The sequence below is a fragment of the Melanostigma gelatinosum genome, assembly GCF_949748355.1.
Source record: "Melanostigma gelatinosum genome assembly, chromosome: 19".
Taxonomy (NCBI): Eukaryota; Metazoa; Chordata; class Actinopteri; order Perciformes; family Zoarcidae; genus Melanostigma; species Melanostigma gelatinosum.
The window spans coordinates 21,762,265-21,780,317 of record NC_136652.1 but is presented as its reverse complement, the minus strand read 5'-3'; the positions used below and the strand labels follow the sequence as shown (position 1 = coordinate 21,780,317).

The window sequence follows — 18,053 nt, the reverse complement described above, 5'->3', positions numbered from 1 at the left end:
TAAATGAACTAAAGTTACTTTGCAGCACTTTGTGGACTTAATTAACATATTACACAGAAGCATTAAGTAGCATGAATCTTGATGAAGGAGAGAAAAGAGGAAGAGGAGGATGAAGAAGAGAGAGAGGAAAGGAACATGGAGAAGTTATCTTTAAGGTAACGGTCAGTCTGTTCTTCTGACGTCTTTAAATGGTGTAAATGTTCTACATCTTAAATTATTCCGTCTATGAAGAGAGTCTGTCGAGATGTTTTATGAGTAAAATAAGTAAACAATAATAAGTTGTTTTCTCTGCTCGTCTTCAGTGCGTGTGAGAGAAAAAACATTTCATCAACACTGCAAAATAAAGCACTCGAGAGAAGAGAGCTGCGTTTGGGAGCCACAAAGTGCGAGGACGCAGCTCTCCAGCGTCCTCGCCGTGAACTCTACGACCGACTCACGACGGCAGCACGGAGTCCGAGAACGCTCACAGCGACGGGTACGTGAGTCACTGCAGGGTGAAGAGCGAGGGAGGTGGAAAAAAATCAACTCAAAAACACACGCGGAGAACTTTGAACATCTCAGGATGCAGCGCTGAACCGGTTAACAGAGCTCAGGAGAGACGCTCGACACGAAGCTCAGAAACACAGACCGCGTCTGGTCCCTGAAGGTGTCGGGTGCCGAGAGGTGAACCTACATGGTCAAGCTCTTGAGCGCTGCGGTTCCAGCGGAGCTGCAAACAGAAGATTGTAGGATTATGAGACGGAGCGACACTGAACAATAAAAACACAAAATGAATCAGCAGGAGGAGACTGTTGCTTATGACCAGAGACGACCCGGGTTCACCAAACAGAAGGACTCAGTTAAAGTCACTCAAGAGAACAATCCGTCGATGCTCTTCAATCTCTAACGTTGGTTAATTGACAGTGTTTTGCATTGAACAATAATAATAAATCAGATTCATGTAGATCTGTAGCAAAGACGTTATTAAGTAAAGTATTCAGTTTGACATTTCTGTCTGAATATGTTTCCATGTAATATTCTCAGTTTATCTTCTGATTTATTGGCATCACTGGTATCTGTTGTGCAGAATATCATCATCGTTTCAACAGAATCTGAATAATTAAGAGTTTCCATGCATATGCACGGCCTCATCACCTTGTGTTTCTTATTATTTAGATATTTATTGACTCATGTATTTCACAGCTTTGTTTAAAACATAAAGCCTTCCAATGTTTTTAGTTCTGCAGTATTTTTATTTTAACTTCTGGTCAAACCAGACCAGGTGAGACTGAAGCAACAGTCTGTTTTCATGCTTATGAAGTCAACTTTTAAATGAAGGGTGATGTCATCTACTCTTAGGCATGCACATCTATTTACAGCACATGTCGAAATGTCTAACATATAAATTACAGAGTTGTCTTTAAATGTCACTCCCACGCTTCGCTAGCAGTGAGACCGAGTCATATGATGATTATGATGATTATGATGATTATGATTTGAGATTTCTCCTCACATGTTTGATAAAAACGGGTCCAGATCAGCTTTCTGGTCACAATCACTGTCGGTGCAATAAATCAGAAACATTGGACAATCACAGGTTCTTCGAGTTGAACTAAAGATGGCAGAAACAAGAGTGGCTTCTATGGAACTGTTGGGTTCGGGGTGTGCGCTCGGCTGGCGGATCGTTACAGCATGCAGGCGTGTGAGGGTTAAAGGGGGTCGGGGGTTAAAGTAAAGGGCGAATGAATGGCCGGGTCTTACGCTGCTCTCTCTGGGGACGATGGAACTGAGGAGCCGTTACTGAGAGGAAAAAACAAAAGAAGAAGAAGAAGCCGGTTAAACACGGAGAGACGGATTCAAACCACAGTGACAGGAAGCTGTTGAGAAGAAGAAAAGACGTGACGGCTCAGTGAGCGTTTCTCAGGCTTCTGCAGCGTGAAACATTCAGTGCGTTTCCTTTGATTTCCACAGCGAGTGAACGTTGAACACACAGAGTCAAACATCACAGCAGACGTACCGCACCGCGAGAGAGCAGAACACAAAGAGTTAACGAGTATTACGATACTTCATGAATGATCGTTAGAAGTGCTTATAACTGTGTGTTAGAAAAACATGGAGGCTCCATATGTCATGAATATTAAACTGTTCACATTTTAACAGCCTATACTTCAAGTCTCCCCTCCCCTCCTCTCTCCTCCTCTCCTCTCCTCTCCTCTCCTCCTCTCCTCCCCTCCCCTCTCCTCTCTCTCCTGTTTTTGATGGAATATCACAATTCTAAGCTTCGTAGTTTGGTTTCTGCAGCAGTTTCTGATGGAAGCGTTTGTCTTACATGAGGCAGGAAATACGACCATCTGCCGGTAATGACTGTTTTTACAGCTTCTGGTTGTGATAAACGGTGTCGTTTTGCCAACTGTCTACAAAGAAAACATGCTTTTCCATCCCGCCTGCAGGTTCAGAGGGTTAAAGAGCGCTATAAGTACAGTACAAGTATGTTTATAATGCATTAAAGACAAGAAACCAACAACAGAGCCCAGATTCAGTTCCCACAGTGGAGAACCATTAACCTTTGACCCGTTGCAGGGTTCTAACACCCACCTCGGGAATCACGACTCCTGTTTTTTATGCTCATGACTAAGATGTCCTTGAGCCTAAAGAGGCAGGATGATGCGGTTCCTGCTCAGTACGACCGCTAACAGCCGGTTACCTGCGCAGGCCGGCGTCGTTCTGCGCCTCCTCTGGGATGAGCTCCGACTCGCTCTGGGCGATCCTCAGCGCCAGCTCCCTGTCCCTCCTCTCCTGCTCCAGGACGGTCTGCCGAGAGGCGTCCTCCTCCCGCTCCGCCTGCAGCTGCAGCTCCATCTCCACCTGAACCACGTGAAAAAGAGTTGGTTTTTAACTGCCTGCTGCACCAGCTGGAGAGCCGGCGTTGACATTTGTTCATCACGCGCCGGAAGTGTCGGAGAAGCGCCGTCTACCATCTGCAGGTGTGAAATATATCAGCCGGCTGCACCGGAGAGATCCGGCTGCTGCGTCCTCGGCTCACTTTACAAACGTCGTCTCTTTTATAAATCTGACAGCTCTGACTGTTCTACAAGCCAGCTGTTTACAAATGCAGATGTCCCCCGAAGTGCAGATGTTTGCAGCTGCACTCACAAACCGTGAGTTTGAGTCCCAACAACAACACGCTGTTTTGTTTCAATGTGGGCCGTGATTGGCTGGTCCCACACAGCGAATGTAGCTGATGTAGCTGATGTAGCTAATGTAGCTAATGTAGCTAATGTAGCTAATGTAGCTAATGTAGCTAATGTAGCTAATGTAGCTAATGTAGCTAATGTAGCTAATGTAGCTAACCTTCAACAACAGACTGACCTTCAACAACAGACTGACCTTCAACAACAGACTAACCAACAACAACAGACTAACCAACAACAGACTAACCCTTCAACAACAGACTAACCCTTCAACAACAGACTAACCCTTCAACAACAGACTAACCCTTCAACAACAGACTAACCCTTCAACAACAGACTAACCAACAACAACAGACTAACCAACAACAGACTAACCTTCAACAACAGACTAACCAACAACAGACTAACCAACAACAGACTAACCAACAACAGACTAACCAACAACAGACTAACCAACAACAGACTAACCAACAACAGACTAACCAACAACAGACTAACCAACAACAGACTAACCAACAACAGACTAACCAACAACAGACTAACCTTCAACAGACTAACCAACAACAGACTAACCTTCAACAGACTAACCAACAACAGACTAACCAACAACAGACTAACCAACAACAGACTAACCAACAACAGACTAACCAACAACAGACTAACCAACAACAGACTAACCAACAACAGACTAACCTTCAACAGACTAACCAACAACAGACTAACCAACAACAGACTAACCAACAACAGACTAACCAACAACAGACTAACCAACAACAACAGACTAACCAACAACAGACTAACCTTCAACAACAGACTAACCAACAACAACAGACTAACCTTCAACAACAGACTAACCAACAACAACAGACTAACCTTCAACAACAGACTAACCAACAACAACAGACTAACCTTCAACAACAGACTAACCAACAACAACAGACTCCTTGCTTTGAAGGAAACATTGTAGAAGTCAAACTAAAACTTATTTCAATGAGTGAAAGCCTTTTTATCCTCCTAGTTTTATATTTAGTGCATGTATGTATTTTCTCCATTATGTCCATCTAGATACATAATACATAAGTCATCATACTATTCATTTATCTTCACACACCTGATATCCCGTTACCTCATAAGCAAAGAGAGCGACACTCTGCACATTGTTAATCCAGCACAACAAGCGGCAGTGAATTTAACTTTTAACAACAATAGAACAACAGTAGAAGCGAAGTTACAAAAAAGAAACCAAAGTATCTGGAGAAGTGAAATCACCTTTAACTCAAACAGCATCTCTGTGCTCTCAGGCTGTGATATCAAAAAAAATGAGGTAATGTGCAGAAATTAGACATCATTGTAGCTGCCTTTAAGTTCAGTGATGAATGTATACATTTTTAAATTTCTCTTTTTTTTAATTATTATTATTTTTCTTTATATATTGTTTTTTTTTTAATTCTAATTTTTAATTCGTCTGACAGGCCTAGTCTGTGTGTGTTAAAAATTAAAATGCATAAAAAATAAAATACATGAGAAAAACACCTGAAGAAAATGAGGTAATTATATCGAGATAAATACATCTCTTGCATTTCTCCCTATCTGCAAACAGGAGGAGGAACTGCACTCTGACATCGAGCAACGCGTTGAGATGATAGCGGTTGCAAAGTGATGCACAACTGATGTTGCCATCAGCGACCACGATGCATCCTTCACGAGTTCCCCCCTCAGAGCTCTACATCCTCCCAGAGAACCATCTGCTGAACAACCAGCACCCACCTGCATCTTCCTCTCCTCCTCCTCCCTCCTCTTCCTCTCCTCCTCTTCCTGCTTCCTCTTCTGCTCCATCTCGGATTTCCTGATGGAGGGAAGAAGATGAAAGAAGGAAAACAAAGACAGGAAATCATTCAGAGAAAGAGAGAAAGGAACAGACGAGACGAAGACAAAAGACATGCAGATGAATTAAGGAGCAGCGAAGGAGACGGAGACAGACAAATGAAGACTGATTAGTGAAGTGAGAGCACTTCCTCCTCTCTGACTGCTACCAGTGTCAGACTCAGCGTTTCTCCATGAGCAGAAGATATTTTGGCAATTCCCCAAATAAATGTATAAAAAGTTAAACATGAAGTTTGACTTTTTTTAAAACTATAATTTCAGTGAATCTGAACTAACAGACACTTAATGACAAACACTCAGTAACAGCAGCTCCTGTGCTCTGAGAGGTGGAGTCAGTGTTCTATGGATGGAGTCTGGTGTGTTTGTAGAGATCACATGTTCTCCTGTCTGGTTCTATAAACTCATCTCCTGCAGTAGAACCCTGACTGGAGGAGAACCTCTTCTCCGTCACCACTGTCCCTTGAAGCTGGTTTCTCGGCTCTTTGCCTTTTGATTTCTGTCGTGCCAGAAACCAAACGCTCTGACATCATTTCCTCTGCAGTCCCGACTGTTGTCCTCTCGGGTCAGACAGGAAGTGAAGGTTGTTCTGCTCTACACGCACACACACACACACACACACACACACACACACACACACACACACACACACACACACACACACACACACACACACACACACACACACACACACACACACACACACACACACACACACACACACACACACACACACACACACCCCTCCAAATAGAAACATCAGCTAAACGCCTAAAAATAAAAGAGGGATTTAAAGCACCTTGTGCATAACGTTTGGATAGAAGAGGAATTGAACGAGGCGGTGTCAGGACTTTTATCTTCTAAATGCTCCAACCACGACCTCCAGCTGGATCCTGGGACTTCATAACTTGCCAGCGGAGGAGCCCGAAGGGAAGACAAAGTGGTCCATAAAGTGGAGTCCGTCATCTCTAATGTCTTACATCAGCGGGCAGCGGTTTGTGACGAACACAATGGTCCCCATCAGTCCTCCTCCAAGACTTCTCAGGAAGAGGACGGTCACAGAACCAACGCGATCCGGGATTCAAACACCTCACCGGACCCTCACATGAAGGAACTAGAACCAGAACCACAACACTGAGACCGAAGAGACAGATCTCCTTCATTCCGACATGCTGTTATACTGCACGAAGAGGATCTGGAAGAGCCTTAAAGGGGCAGCAGTGATGTTCTGTAGTGTGTGTGTGAGGTTCTCCTCCACAGTCAGGGTTCTACTGCAGGAGATGAGTTCATAGAACAGACAGGAGAAGCAGCACGAGAGCAAAGTGCTGTTCTGCTGTGGACGTGTTTGAAGTGAACGCTGTATTTAGAATGTCTTCTCTTTACTGTCAGACACTGAAGCTGTTCTGATCTCTACAAACACACCAGACTCCGTTCATAGAACACCGACTCTCCCTCTCAGGACCGGAGCTGCTGTCTGCTGCTCCTCCACCTGAATATTGAATCAAGTCTTTGTCACATGAGATGACATCATGTTGCCGGTGAGCGGGGTGAACTCTTCATGTGGTGCCTGTGAGGCTGAGACGTTTGACTTCTTACCTCTTGTGGTGATAACTGAAGCTGTAAAGAAGCAACAAACCCGGCTGGTGTATAAAAGTAAATCCTTGTGGTGTCGTTATGTAAATCCCTGAGATGAGTGGACACGCCGTGCTTCTGTCCACTGCAGCAATTTATGCCGGGTCGTAAAAAAGGCAGACAAGTGGCTCTTCATTTAGTTCTTTGCTGCGTACGTGACGGCAAACTCCAAAAAACACTCAACACTCACAGCTTCCGGTCGGCGTCCTCCTGCTTGCGGCGCTGCTCGTCCTCCTCCCTCCTCTGCTTCTCCCGCTCCATCTCCTCCTCGATGCGTCGCAGCCTCTCGCGCTCCTCCTCCTCCTTCTTCTTGTGCTGCATGGCGATGAGCAGCTGCTCCGACCGGGTCACCAGGGCCTGGTACTCGTGGTCGATGTCGATCCGGGTCATGACGGTGCGCTGACGGACAGAGAAGCAGAACAGAGTTATAATGATGCATTTAGGCCTTTATCTGGAACAAATGTTACGTTTCCCACCCAATACAAACTCAAGCGTCCTCCATGTGACCTGTCAATCAGCGTGTAGCCCCGCCCTAAAGCATCCCCTGCTTTATGGTCTGTGTGACTCTAAATGGACCATAATGTACTAAATGAACATCATGCTGTATTGAAGAAGACTTGAAACTAGAGATTGAGACATAAACTCATGTTTACAATGTTTACTGAGGTAATAAATCAAGAGAGAAGTAGAGTCATTTTCTATAGACTTCTATACAACCAGAGGAGTCGCCCCCTGGTGAGATATATATATATAAATAAATAAATATTTATTTATTTATTTAATAATTCCTGGGGATCAAATCTGTTCTCGTTCTGCCTAACGGCACCAGCTGTCTGTCAAACTGCTCCGGCGTGCGGTTTAATTTCATGCTGCCCATCATTCACAGAGAGGAGGCGGAACTCTTTTTCTTTTGACGAAACAAAACCCTCACATGTCTGCGTCCATCACAGCAGGCAGCACAACAAAGGCCGAGGAGGCATTCAGGCTTCATGGAGGAATTCATAGATGAATATTAATATTAATATTAATATTAATAATGGCCGCCGTCCGTCTCCCCCACCTTGATCTGGACCATCAGGGAGTCGATGGCGGTCTCCAGACCCTGGATCTGCTTGCTCATCTCCTGCTTGCCCTCCTTCAGCCCGGCCACCACCTCGTTGAAGCGACCCATCCTCGTCTTCAGGTTACGCACCTTCACCAACCCGTCGATCCTGAAACAAACACACACACACACACAGTAACAACAACGTACATGTTCGAGGTGTTCATTTAAACTGATTTATGTTCCATAATGTGTTCTAAAAAGTGAGGCAGCACAGTTTTAGTCTCTAGTATACTCTTTCATTCCTCTCTGTGTGCTGAAGGCTCACACAGAGGCGTTTGTTCACACATCACTCACACACTCACTTACATACATTTATTATAAAAACATGGAGGAAATGGATGTTTGTGTCTGTTGACAGTATTTTCTGATAGAGTGAAACAAAGATATGAAACAAGAATATTGAACCTGGTTTTATCCAACATTTAGATTTATGTTCTGGAAAAGAACAAACATTATTTCAGGAATAAAAACAGGAAGTTCAGGACTTTGCGCAGAACTTGGACTTCACATCCAAAAAAATGTAATTTGCAAAAACAATAACTTTGCTTCACATCTGCTTTATCTGAGTGTAGTTTCACGTTGTTTGACTAGATCTGAATCTCCGCCCCCCTCATTAACAGCCCCCCCCCCCCCCTGTAATCAGCAGCGCACACAAACGCAATCACATCCTGTTAGCAGGAACCTGCAGGTTGCCAGATCAGACTAAAACCCCCTGCAGAGAAGGAGAAATCACTTCTTCACCTGAATACTTCATCTTTCCTCCCACCTGCCCCCCCCCCCCCCCCCCCCCCATGGGTCTCTGCTGTTTATCACCAAATATCGGAGGTAATAAGCAGAGCTGCATGTGTCACCAGGTGTGTGTGTGTGTGTGTGTGTGTGTGTGTGTGTGTGCCAGGCAGACACTGCTGATCTGTGAAAGTGGCAGATAATGAAGAAGAAGAGGAGGATGAGGGAGTGAGGCAGGGAGAGAGAGCATGAAGGAGACGCATGTAATGAGGAAGGGAAGGAAGGTGAGGAAGAGGGAAAGATGGATGAAGGGGAAGGATGGAAGGTGGGACAGAAGGGAAAGGAGAGGTTGAAGGATTATTATGAAAAGGACTGAGGATGGACAGGAGGAAAGAAGGTAGAGAAGGAGAGAGGATTTGTAGGAGATAGAGAGAGAGAGGTAGAGAGAGGATGGAGGGGCTGGAAATATGGAGGACAGGAGAGGCCAAGAAAGGGAAGGAGGAGAGGAAGAGGGATGGGAGGAGGATGGAAAATATGGATGAGGAAAGGATGGAAAGTAAAAGAGATGAGGTAGCACAGAGGGACGGAGGAGAGCAGGTATGTAGGAAGGAAGGAAATACAATTACATTATTATGTATAGACCAAAATCATAAATTGGCCTCAGAGGGCTTTACAATCTGTAAACATGAGGAAGGGAGGAGAAATAGAGAAAGGCCTAGTAGGGGAGAGAGGATTAGGAATAAGTAGAAGAACAAGAAGATGAAGAATCAGAAGAATCAGAAGATGAAGAAGATGAAGAAGGATGAAGAAGCTGAAGAAGGATGAAGAATGTTCACTCACCGAGGTTTGTGCTTCTTCCTGCAGAGCCACATCCGAACCGTCTTCTGCATCTTGATACAGGCGCTGGTTCGATGCACAATCTTGTTCTTCACTGCAACAAGAAAGAAAGAAAGTCAACTTCCTGCAGACTTAACCTCTGGAGGAGGGGGGGGGGGGCGGGGGGGGGGCATATATTCAGAGCGTCCTCCTAGAAGACCTTCATCGTGTAGAAGTGTGTCCACCTCCTTGACAGATTCAGAGGGGGACATTTTTCATCAGATTCATTTGCATGTAAATCAACTTTTGTAACTGTTGATGAGTAAGTATTTTTTACACATAACGTAAATATTACGTAGTGAAAAAGCTGCTCACTATTTATTCTCGGAGCTTTCCGCACACCATCATAAAGGCATCAACCAATCACGTCGTGCGGAACAAGTCAACGTTACATTAATGAAACAACAACAGAGGGATGACGGGTGAAAGCTAAATAGAGACGGATCGATTACGTTGCTACCATGCTGCCAAATTCATTTCATCTCGTTAATGCCTCAGAATAATTAACGTCTACGCCGTCGATAACGGAACCAAACTAATGACTTTGCATTTTAATGAACACAGGATGGCAATACTTTAAAAATCCTAATGACCATCTACTAACTGCTGCTGTGACATTAGAAGCATTTAGTTAATTTTTAATAGGATATGATGATGTCCTTTGAAACACTCAATCCTGTTTTTAGATTTGATCGATAGCGAGAGAGAGGCAGCGATAGAGTGAGGAAAAAAAGAGAAAGATTGGTGTAGATATGGAGAGAATAAAAGAGAAAGAGACAAGACAGAGAGAAACTACTAGAAAAGGAATGGAGCCATTGAGAGCAATGGCGGCAGACACAAACAGAGAGCAGTGTTATGACAGCAGTGAGTGACGTGACCTCTGCTCAGAGCTAAACCTCCACATTATTAACCGCAGCCATCGCTTTGTTTTCACAGCTGCTCTCTGCTCCGTCCTGTGAGCCGTCTGTGCACAATCATCCCTTTCTTGTTTTGCATGATGGGATCTACAACATGTCTGGAAGGATAATTGTGCTGAAAGTGACGGCAGCGAGGGAGCAACAGGAACCACCGACGAGAGCAGGCGGGAACTCCGGGAGACTAGCTAGCTAACGAGCTAGCTCTGGAGACGGACAAGCTAGCACGTTAACTAGCCGGCCGTCCTCTCCGTCTGTAGTCGAGCAGCAGCGTCGTGGTCGGCTAATGTGTTCCCGTTGGTTAACGTTTAAGCTACGACAAGCTACTTTTATTTTGCGTTGATTTTGGCGGCCCCTGTGGACAAAAGAGGTAGTGTTTACCAGCGATGCAGTTCCTTGACCAAAAACAACAACAAAACAACGATTACTTTGTGCCCTAAATTTGTGACATTAATTCTTGCAAATGTATGACTTTATATTTCAGAAAATATTGAGATTTTGAGTTCTTTCTCTGAATATTATTTTCTTGTCGACGGCTCTGCAAGATGCTTAAACAAATAAGAAATGAAAGCTCCTAATCGTGCCGATGCGTGAATCCTCTGCAGTCCTGCTCAGTGGTTTGAACCTCGTTTACTGGTGTCGGTCCTGGAGGATCAGGACTAAACTGAGACTGGTTCAGGACCAGGTAAAAGTTCCTCACGGAGAGAAACTCAAGGCATTTTCTTCAGCCTTTATAACCAACGTGTTCAGAGAACTTTAGCACCTCCACACACCCATGTGACCATGTGAGCTACCAGATCAAAGGGGGTCTGGACCCTGAGGGCGGTCCCTCTGAACAGACGCTGCTTACGCTTGATGACGGACAGAGCGCACCACTGGACCTTCTTCCAGCGGCTGTGGAGGAGCCACTTGTTGACCTTCTTCACCAGCTCCGCCAGGTGCTCCGGGTCCGACTTCATGATCTCGTCGAACTCTTTAAACTGGAAACAGAGGGGGGGGGGGGGGGGGGGGGATTACTCAGTCAGAAACACTGAGTGATGTTCAGCCAACAGCAGGTGGGTGAAGTCTTTCTGCTTAAACACCACCGGAGAAGTAACTCGTGGAAGCATTTAGAGTCGACGCCATAGATGGAAAGAGTGTTTGCCGACTTTGTAAAAAACAAACCGCTGCCTTACAGCGAAGCACGAGCTCCACTAATGTCCTTACAGTCACTGAACTTATTACAAACATATACTGGAGGCTATAAACCAGCATTACTTCCTCAATTAGAGGCGCATCTCAAAAACAACTCAAAGATTTGTTTTATCCAAAATTTGTGACTTTACTCACCTTGCCGGGCCGGAAAAACACTCTGGTCAGACCGAACTTGTAGTCGTTCTCATTCAGTCCCAGAGCTTTGAATAAAGCCTGCAACAGAAACAAGGAGGAGCATCGATGAACATGGAGCTGTGCCGAGGCGATGACAGTGAAAGCCCGCCGGGGCTCCGAGGAGGACCCACCTTGCAGAAGAGCCGCGGGTCGAGGCGGGTGAGTTTCGGAGGCATGTACTGCTGGTACATGTTGTAGAGTTCGTGGAAGGGAGCCCTGGAGGGGAAGCCGCCCTGCATCAGGTCCAACACAGACACCATACCTAGAGGCAGGGCGGAGTCACAGGACTTGTTCATTTACTCTGTGATCAAATAGTTTCTGATTTAAATAAAGGATTTGGTTGTTGATCGGTTGCTTGTTTTAGAATAGATTGAAGATATTATCGAGGCCTCTCCCTCAGTGATGCGTCACATCTCTTGTTTCTCTGCTTCCTTGTTGTATGAAGGTCCAGATTGAGAGATGAGGCGACGGGAGCCTTTGCAGTCAAGCATCCAGTACTGTGACCCGAGGAGAACTTTAAATCACATATCAGTGACTTTGTGTTTGACAACGTTTTAGTTCATTTGACTGTTTTCACAAGTTTTTTGGCTTTAAGTTTATTTCAATCTCTTTGTGTTTTAATGTATTTTATTATTTCTAGACAGAATCATTAGTTTTGGTTGTAATTAAATATTCTGGTGCCAGCGCAGAGCTTGATTAAGTAAGCGCCCAGACAGGGAAGTTGGGGTGATTTCCTCATGCACACACACACAAAATGTAGGTACTTTTCGAAGCACGTGCACCAAATCAATGATGTCATGTTCATCACGGGCTGAGGGAGGACGTGTTGAGGAAGAGGGGGGAGAGACGGGAGAGGCAGCCCAAAAGTGTTATAAAAGAAGTAACTTGCAAACAGCAAGACAGGATTTCTACACGAGCCGTCCAGACGCTGTGAGAAGAAGATACGGACGATCGCAACTGAAGTATTCGAGGACTTCGTCTCTGTTCACGGAAAGAAGTCCGCTGTTCGTGGACAAAGATTGAAAGACTCCAGCTCCAACCGAGCCGTCTCGGCATCCGAAAATAAATGAGTATAATCTAAGAAGAAAATTAAAGTAACGAATCAAGTGTAGTGACATAATGTGAGCTGTAGCTTTACCCTTGCTAACTAACTAAATATAACCTGCAATAAATATCTAATCTGCATTTAAAGTAAATTTCTCAAGTGCATTTATTTGCTCAAGTAGTAAAAGTTCCTCGTGGCAGTAAAAAGTTAAATCCATTGTATGTCTAACAACTGAGTTCTGTGAGGTTATCCTAGAGACCGAATCCACTTAACAATCCCTTACGGTTTTAGAAGTGATCCTAGCCGTTAAAACCTAACCTGGCATTTACCAAGAGCACGGATCCAGAAGAGGGAAGCTGCCATAACCGACGCGACCGGTAGGAGCGCCCGGGGTCAGGGTGGCCCCTCGACCGAGTGCACTCAGACCGGAGGAAGCAGGGTAGACGTCGGGAGTAACGGCAGTTAGAAGAGCCAGGCGAGTTCCCTCGCAAGAACACCAGCTCGACAATCTTTTAACAGAGAGCTGAGTCAGTAAGTAGCCCCGTATCGGGCCAGAGAACCCCAGGATCTAACAACCTTTACCTTTGAAATCACGTGATCAAAACAGCAGACCACGTCTAACCAGTGAAGCCAATCAGCATCATTCGTCAGCGTCGTTTACTCCACTTGTGTTTTGAACTTGGTGACCCGGCTCCCTCTCGTCAGCGCCGTGCGTCCGTGTTCACGTTGTGAGGACTTTGCAGACTGTTCCCGTTGACACATTAGCGTAGCTTGTTCCTGGAGACCCCCTGAACCCGCTTCCCTCTCACTCGGCTGTGAAAGCTCACAGCAAAGGGCTCGTTTCCCAGAACTCTTTCACAGCAGACAGACGCTGCTAATTGCCGTTCAGCGTAAATGAAACACTCTTGCGGCAGTTTGAAAATGCCATCGAGTCACATCAGAAGTCATTTCCTGGTGTCGAGTGTTGTGTCAATCCGCTGCACAACATTGAGTTTCACAGCGTCACGTAACCATCGAAGAGCTCGAGGACATTCCCTGGTTCTTAAACGCATCGACTCATTCTGAAACACCCAACGCTGCAGCTCGACGCGTCATGAGACTGAAGCATGTTAACGTAACAACAGTTAGCCTTTAACACGTGTTAGCACGATGCCACTGTTAGCTTAACACAAGTGCATAACACCAGTGTTAGCTTTTGCATTTTACGTGCTGATGTTGGCGCCTACTAGGATTCATCACTTTAAAACTTCAGTCAAAACACATTCCAACACTGAACGAAAAGGAAAATATGCATAAAAGCTCTGGGATCCAACCTGCTGCAGTGTATTAGTGGGTGGAAAATGTGATATTTGACAATTGTTCATTGTATGAACAAACAGAATCAGTTAAAACAATTAAGCTGAGTTGGATTCTATGATCTGTTAGCGTTGCGTTTGTGTCTTCATTGTTCAATGTTTCTACAGAAAGCTGGTAGCAGACATCATTTGCTTAAATCGGATGTGAAATCCGACAGGAGATGAATTTGGGCTCATGAGTTTTGATGCCAAAGCACAAACTTGTAAAGCACATTACAACTCCCTCCGTCTCACAGCTGTGATAATACAACTCTCTTGTGTATTCAGATAAAGCTGAACACTAATTGGTGCACATCTCTCATACGAGACCTCCAGTTATAATTGCCGTACAATCGTTTCCCGGAGGAAATGCTAATCGTTGCGTCGCCTGAGTCGAGACGTCTTAACTGTTACAGCGAGGCAGTGTTCCTCCTGGAGTCGTCCTAATGAGAAACACTTAACAGACACCGACTGCTTAAACCTGAAGCCTCTTGTTCCAGTCTAGTGCTTCTAGGAAGCGGAGTTCTTGACCGTATAATCCTGGTGTTCGTCTCCCTCCACTGGTTCCCCGTAACATCACCCACTGGTTGTTTAGTCAGTCGCCAGAAAAAATGTTGCCATTGTATGTTTCTGTAAAACCGCTGGATACGTTGAATCTCGACGTTTCTCAACCAAAAAACATGTTTACGAATATGTTTCATATCAGCCTCGTATGACGCGAGCAGAAAGGCGTTGTGGTTGTCAAACGATCGGCTAGTTTTAGGTTGCAGGATCACATGTCGCACAAAAAACATCTCGTCAGGCTTCAAGTAAAGCGCTTGTAAACCAGAGCACGGACCAATCAGCATCCTGTGAGGAGCCACTGGCAGCTACAGGGACGACAAAGAGAAACACGCTAAAGAGGTTAGCGTAGATGCTACAATAGCTTCATTTATAGCAAGACCCTATTGTCGAAATTATGAGATAGAAAGTCGAAGTTATTCGATAGAAAGTCATAATTCTGAGATAGAAAGTCATAACTATGATAGAAAGTCATAATTCTGAGATAGAAAGTCAAAATGATGAGATACAGTCATAGAAGCAGCTCTTTGGCTGGTTACTGTACATTTAACATGAAATGTATTGTGAGCACATTGAAGACTTTAAACTGTGAATGCAGAGTTATTTAACAATATGTTACGAGTGGTGACATTTACAACCGGCCCTTTGCGGGCGACCGTGATGCTGATGTGGCCCGGAGTGAAGATGAGTTTGAGACTCCTGCACTAGAGGCTCCGAGGTGAAGCTCTCTACAGAAACACTGCTGTTCAATAACACAAATATGGATTATTTTGTGTCTTTAAATGGCGAATGGACTTTTATTCATAAAATAAATTGTATTAATCCACGAAGGCAATTTGATTTTGGGCAAATAAAAGCAGGAAACAGACGTTTACACAGACAGACAAGCAAAGGAAGTGTTTCAGACTAGATTGGGCTGATTTAAAAACAAACAAATATGAAGTAAAAGTCTTTATAAATAAAGAAATAGTCCACATGGAAGATAGGCAGATAGGCACACACACACACACACACAGGCACACACACACACACACACACACACACACACACACACACACACACACACACACACACACACACACACACACACACACACACACACACACACACACACACACACACACACACACACACACACAGCTCTACCTCCGAGCCACAGCCGCCACGTTACAACGTCCTTTTGTCGGACTAGTGAACTTCAGTGATGTTATTTTGGGATTCTTGCCCGTAGTGAAGCCTCAGGCCTCCCCAGTCTCCTCCACACTATCAACGCCTCCATTCCCAGTCCAATAACGGTGATAAAGAAGTCGGCGGGGTGCAGTATCTGAACAGGGCATCGCTGAGTCGGTGTGCTTGAGAGCAGAGTCGGACTCTGAGGATATTAAACCCGAGCTCATCATTTCTCTTCTTCCAAATCTGAGGGGGGGGGGGGGGGGGGGAAGACCAAGAAATATATTCAGATTTATGATATTCAACGCTTCTCAGAGTTATGAGTCCCTCTCATCTTGGAAGAATGTCGTCGCTGCAACAACACAACCCCGAAGCTTTGTGCGGTCATGCATGCGCGATGATGTCACCACGTCTGGAGCCAATGAGAGCTTCCTTCATAGACGGGACACACGACATCTTGTGTTCCACCGTTTCCTCTGCTGGAGGAAGGAAGGGAAGAACTTCCATCGGTGCTCTTTGGTCACTGGTGAGAGCTTCCGTTAGTGAACGGGGAAACAGAAGCTCCGTCCTCGTCCTGCTTTGGTTGACGCACTTTGTGACGTGAATGAAACCGTCATCTTTACCACGACATCGTCTCTGCACAGAGACAGTGAAGCGTATCCGTCTTCGTTCTGCAGACAATACACTGCTTTACTTCACAATGACAGGTTGGAGAAACGTCTTCGGCCACTTCAAAAGTTCTCTGGAGGCGTTCTTGAGACCCACGAGGTGAACTTCAGTCACCGGCGCTGCAGACACACGAGGTCTTGGCTGGTGAGTCACTGCTCAGGTGTTCGTCCTTGGATCTTTATCTTTTAGAGGGTTTGTGTTCATTTCTCCTCCGGTGAAGACTGTTGTGTAGGCTTGTGTTTGTGTGGGTGGAAGGGGCTATGAGACAAAGACAGGATGTACTGGTGGCAGAGATTCGACTGAAGAGACGAGTCGAAGGAGGACAAACCTACGGCCCAACGAAACGCTTTACTGTCCACAGAAACAAGACCTTTATGCACCATTTCAGCTTACAATAGTTCACAATTTATTTTCGTTTTTACTTTGAATTGGTTTTCAGTTAGTTTGCTACTTTATTCTAGCTTTGATTTAAATGTATTTCTTGTCAGTTTGTTTCAGGTTTAATGTCTCAGCAGTGAGTCTCTACGTGTACGTACAGAGACCTGTTTATGGATCTTTAACCTACTTCAGTGTTTGATGTGAAGCACAGATCACATCTTCTTTTCTGTCGTGAAATAATTGTAACCAGTTAATTTCATCAGCTTAGTTTTAAGTTATTATTTACTTTACAATATTTTCCACTGCTTATTTACTGTTTTAGTTTCAGTTCCTAAACTAACCCCGGTACCGATGGAGAGCTGGAGCGAGAGACAAGTCAGAGAACCTTCAGAATCACAGAGATATGCGTCACACAGCTGGAGACACTGAAGGCTTCATTCTAACAGTAGAACTCAATAAACATCTGGAAACACGCTGTGGAATCAGCGGCGAGCTCCTTTAACGTCCCATTAGCTCCTCACATGTTAGAATACAGACGGTAAAGGAACATGTTCCACTTTTGTTTTTTAAAAGCTGTCATTTAAAATGTAATATTGAGACTTGACATCCAAGTATTTCCCAGGAAGTCTTTCCCAAATCTGGTTCTGTTTCCAGCTGCCACCCCTGGATTCATAGCATCACATAATAAAGAATATATTTACTGATTTAAAAGGACCACTGAAACTGAAACCAGATGTAAAGAGGAGGATATTCCTCTGTACACTAATAATATCCATACCATCACCCGGATGTAAAACAAGGGGAGAGGACATGGTCAGAATAACATAATAAAACTAGAATAAACTTAATTGTATGTTATCTATCATGTGGATTCAGGAGAAACGAGCTCTGTTCCAGAGAAACAAGCTGTTTTAAATCACAGGAACACTTCAACCCTGTCCTGATTGACCATGAACATTCCTGACATCAGGTCAAGCACCAGGACGAGGGTCTCACTGACCGGAGCACTGCAGCTGGGAGAGGATCTGAGCTCCTTCAAACTGGTGGCTGATCATCTTCAGGTTGGGCTTGATGCAGCGGATGAAGCTGGAGCCCTGCAGGAGGAGAACGAGGGAAACACGGAGAGACGCAGATCAGACATTCATCGCGCTGCGACTCGGGACGCGCCGCGTCGCAGTAATGAGCTCATCTTTACTGCAGATGGAAGGCGGAATCATCGGGAGG

At 45.0% G+C, this 18,053-nt stretch overlaps 1 protein-coding gene across 7 annotated transcripts in view; it reads right to left on the bottom strand.

Moving 5' to 3' along the window:
* The window catches only part of LOC306793152 (unconventional myosin-VI-like), a 69,364-nt gene that overhangs the window by 9,487 nt on the left and 41,824 nt on the right, over positions 1-18,053 (bottom strand). For 3 of the 7 annotated variants that reach the window (XM_079290632.1, XM_079290626.1, XM_079290627.1), the window contains exons 20-30: positions 17,830-17,923; positions 11,804-11,934; positions 11,634-11,711; positions 11,155-11,284; positions 9,355-9,445; positions 7,744-7,894; positions 6,874-7,082; positions 4,938-5,016; positions 2,684-2,844; positions 1,741-1,779; positions 674-709 (exon numbers count right to left, since the gene is read on the bottom strand). In XM_079290632.1, coding sequence (XP_079146758.1) covers positions 674-709; positions 1,741-1,779; positions 2,684-2,844; positions 4,938-5,016; positions 6,874-7,082; positions 7,744-7,894; positions 9,355-9,445; positions 11,155-11,284; positions 11,634-11,711; positions 11,804-11,934; positions 17,830-17,923 — 1,199 coding nt within the window. Of the gene's footprint in view, positions 1-673; positions 710-1,740; positions 1,780-2,683; positions 2,845-4,937; positions 5,017-6,873; positions 7,083-7,743; positions 7,895-9,354; positions 9,446-11,154; positions 11,285-11,633; positions 11,712-11,803; positions 11,935-17,829; positions 17,924-18,053 lie in introns of those variants that run through there. The other 4 variants (XM_079290629.1, XM_079290630.1, XM_079290628.1 and 1 more) reach the window with 3 other exon arrangements.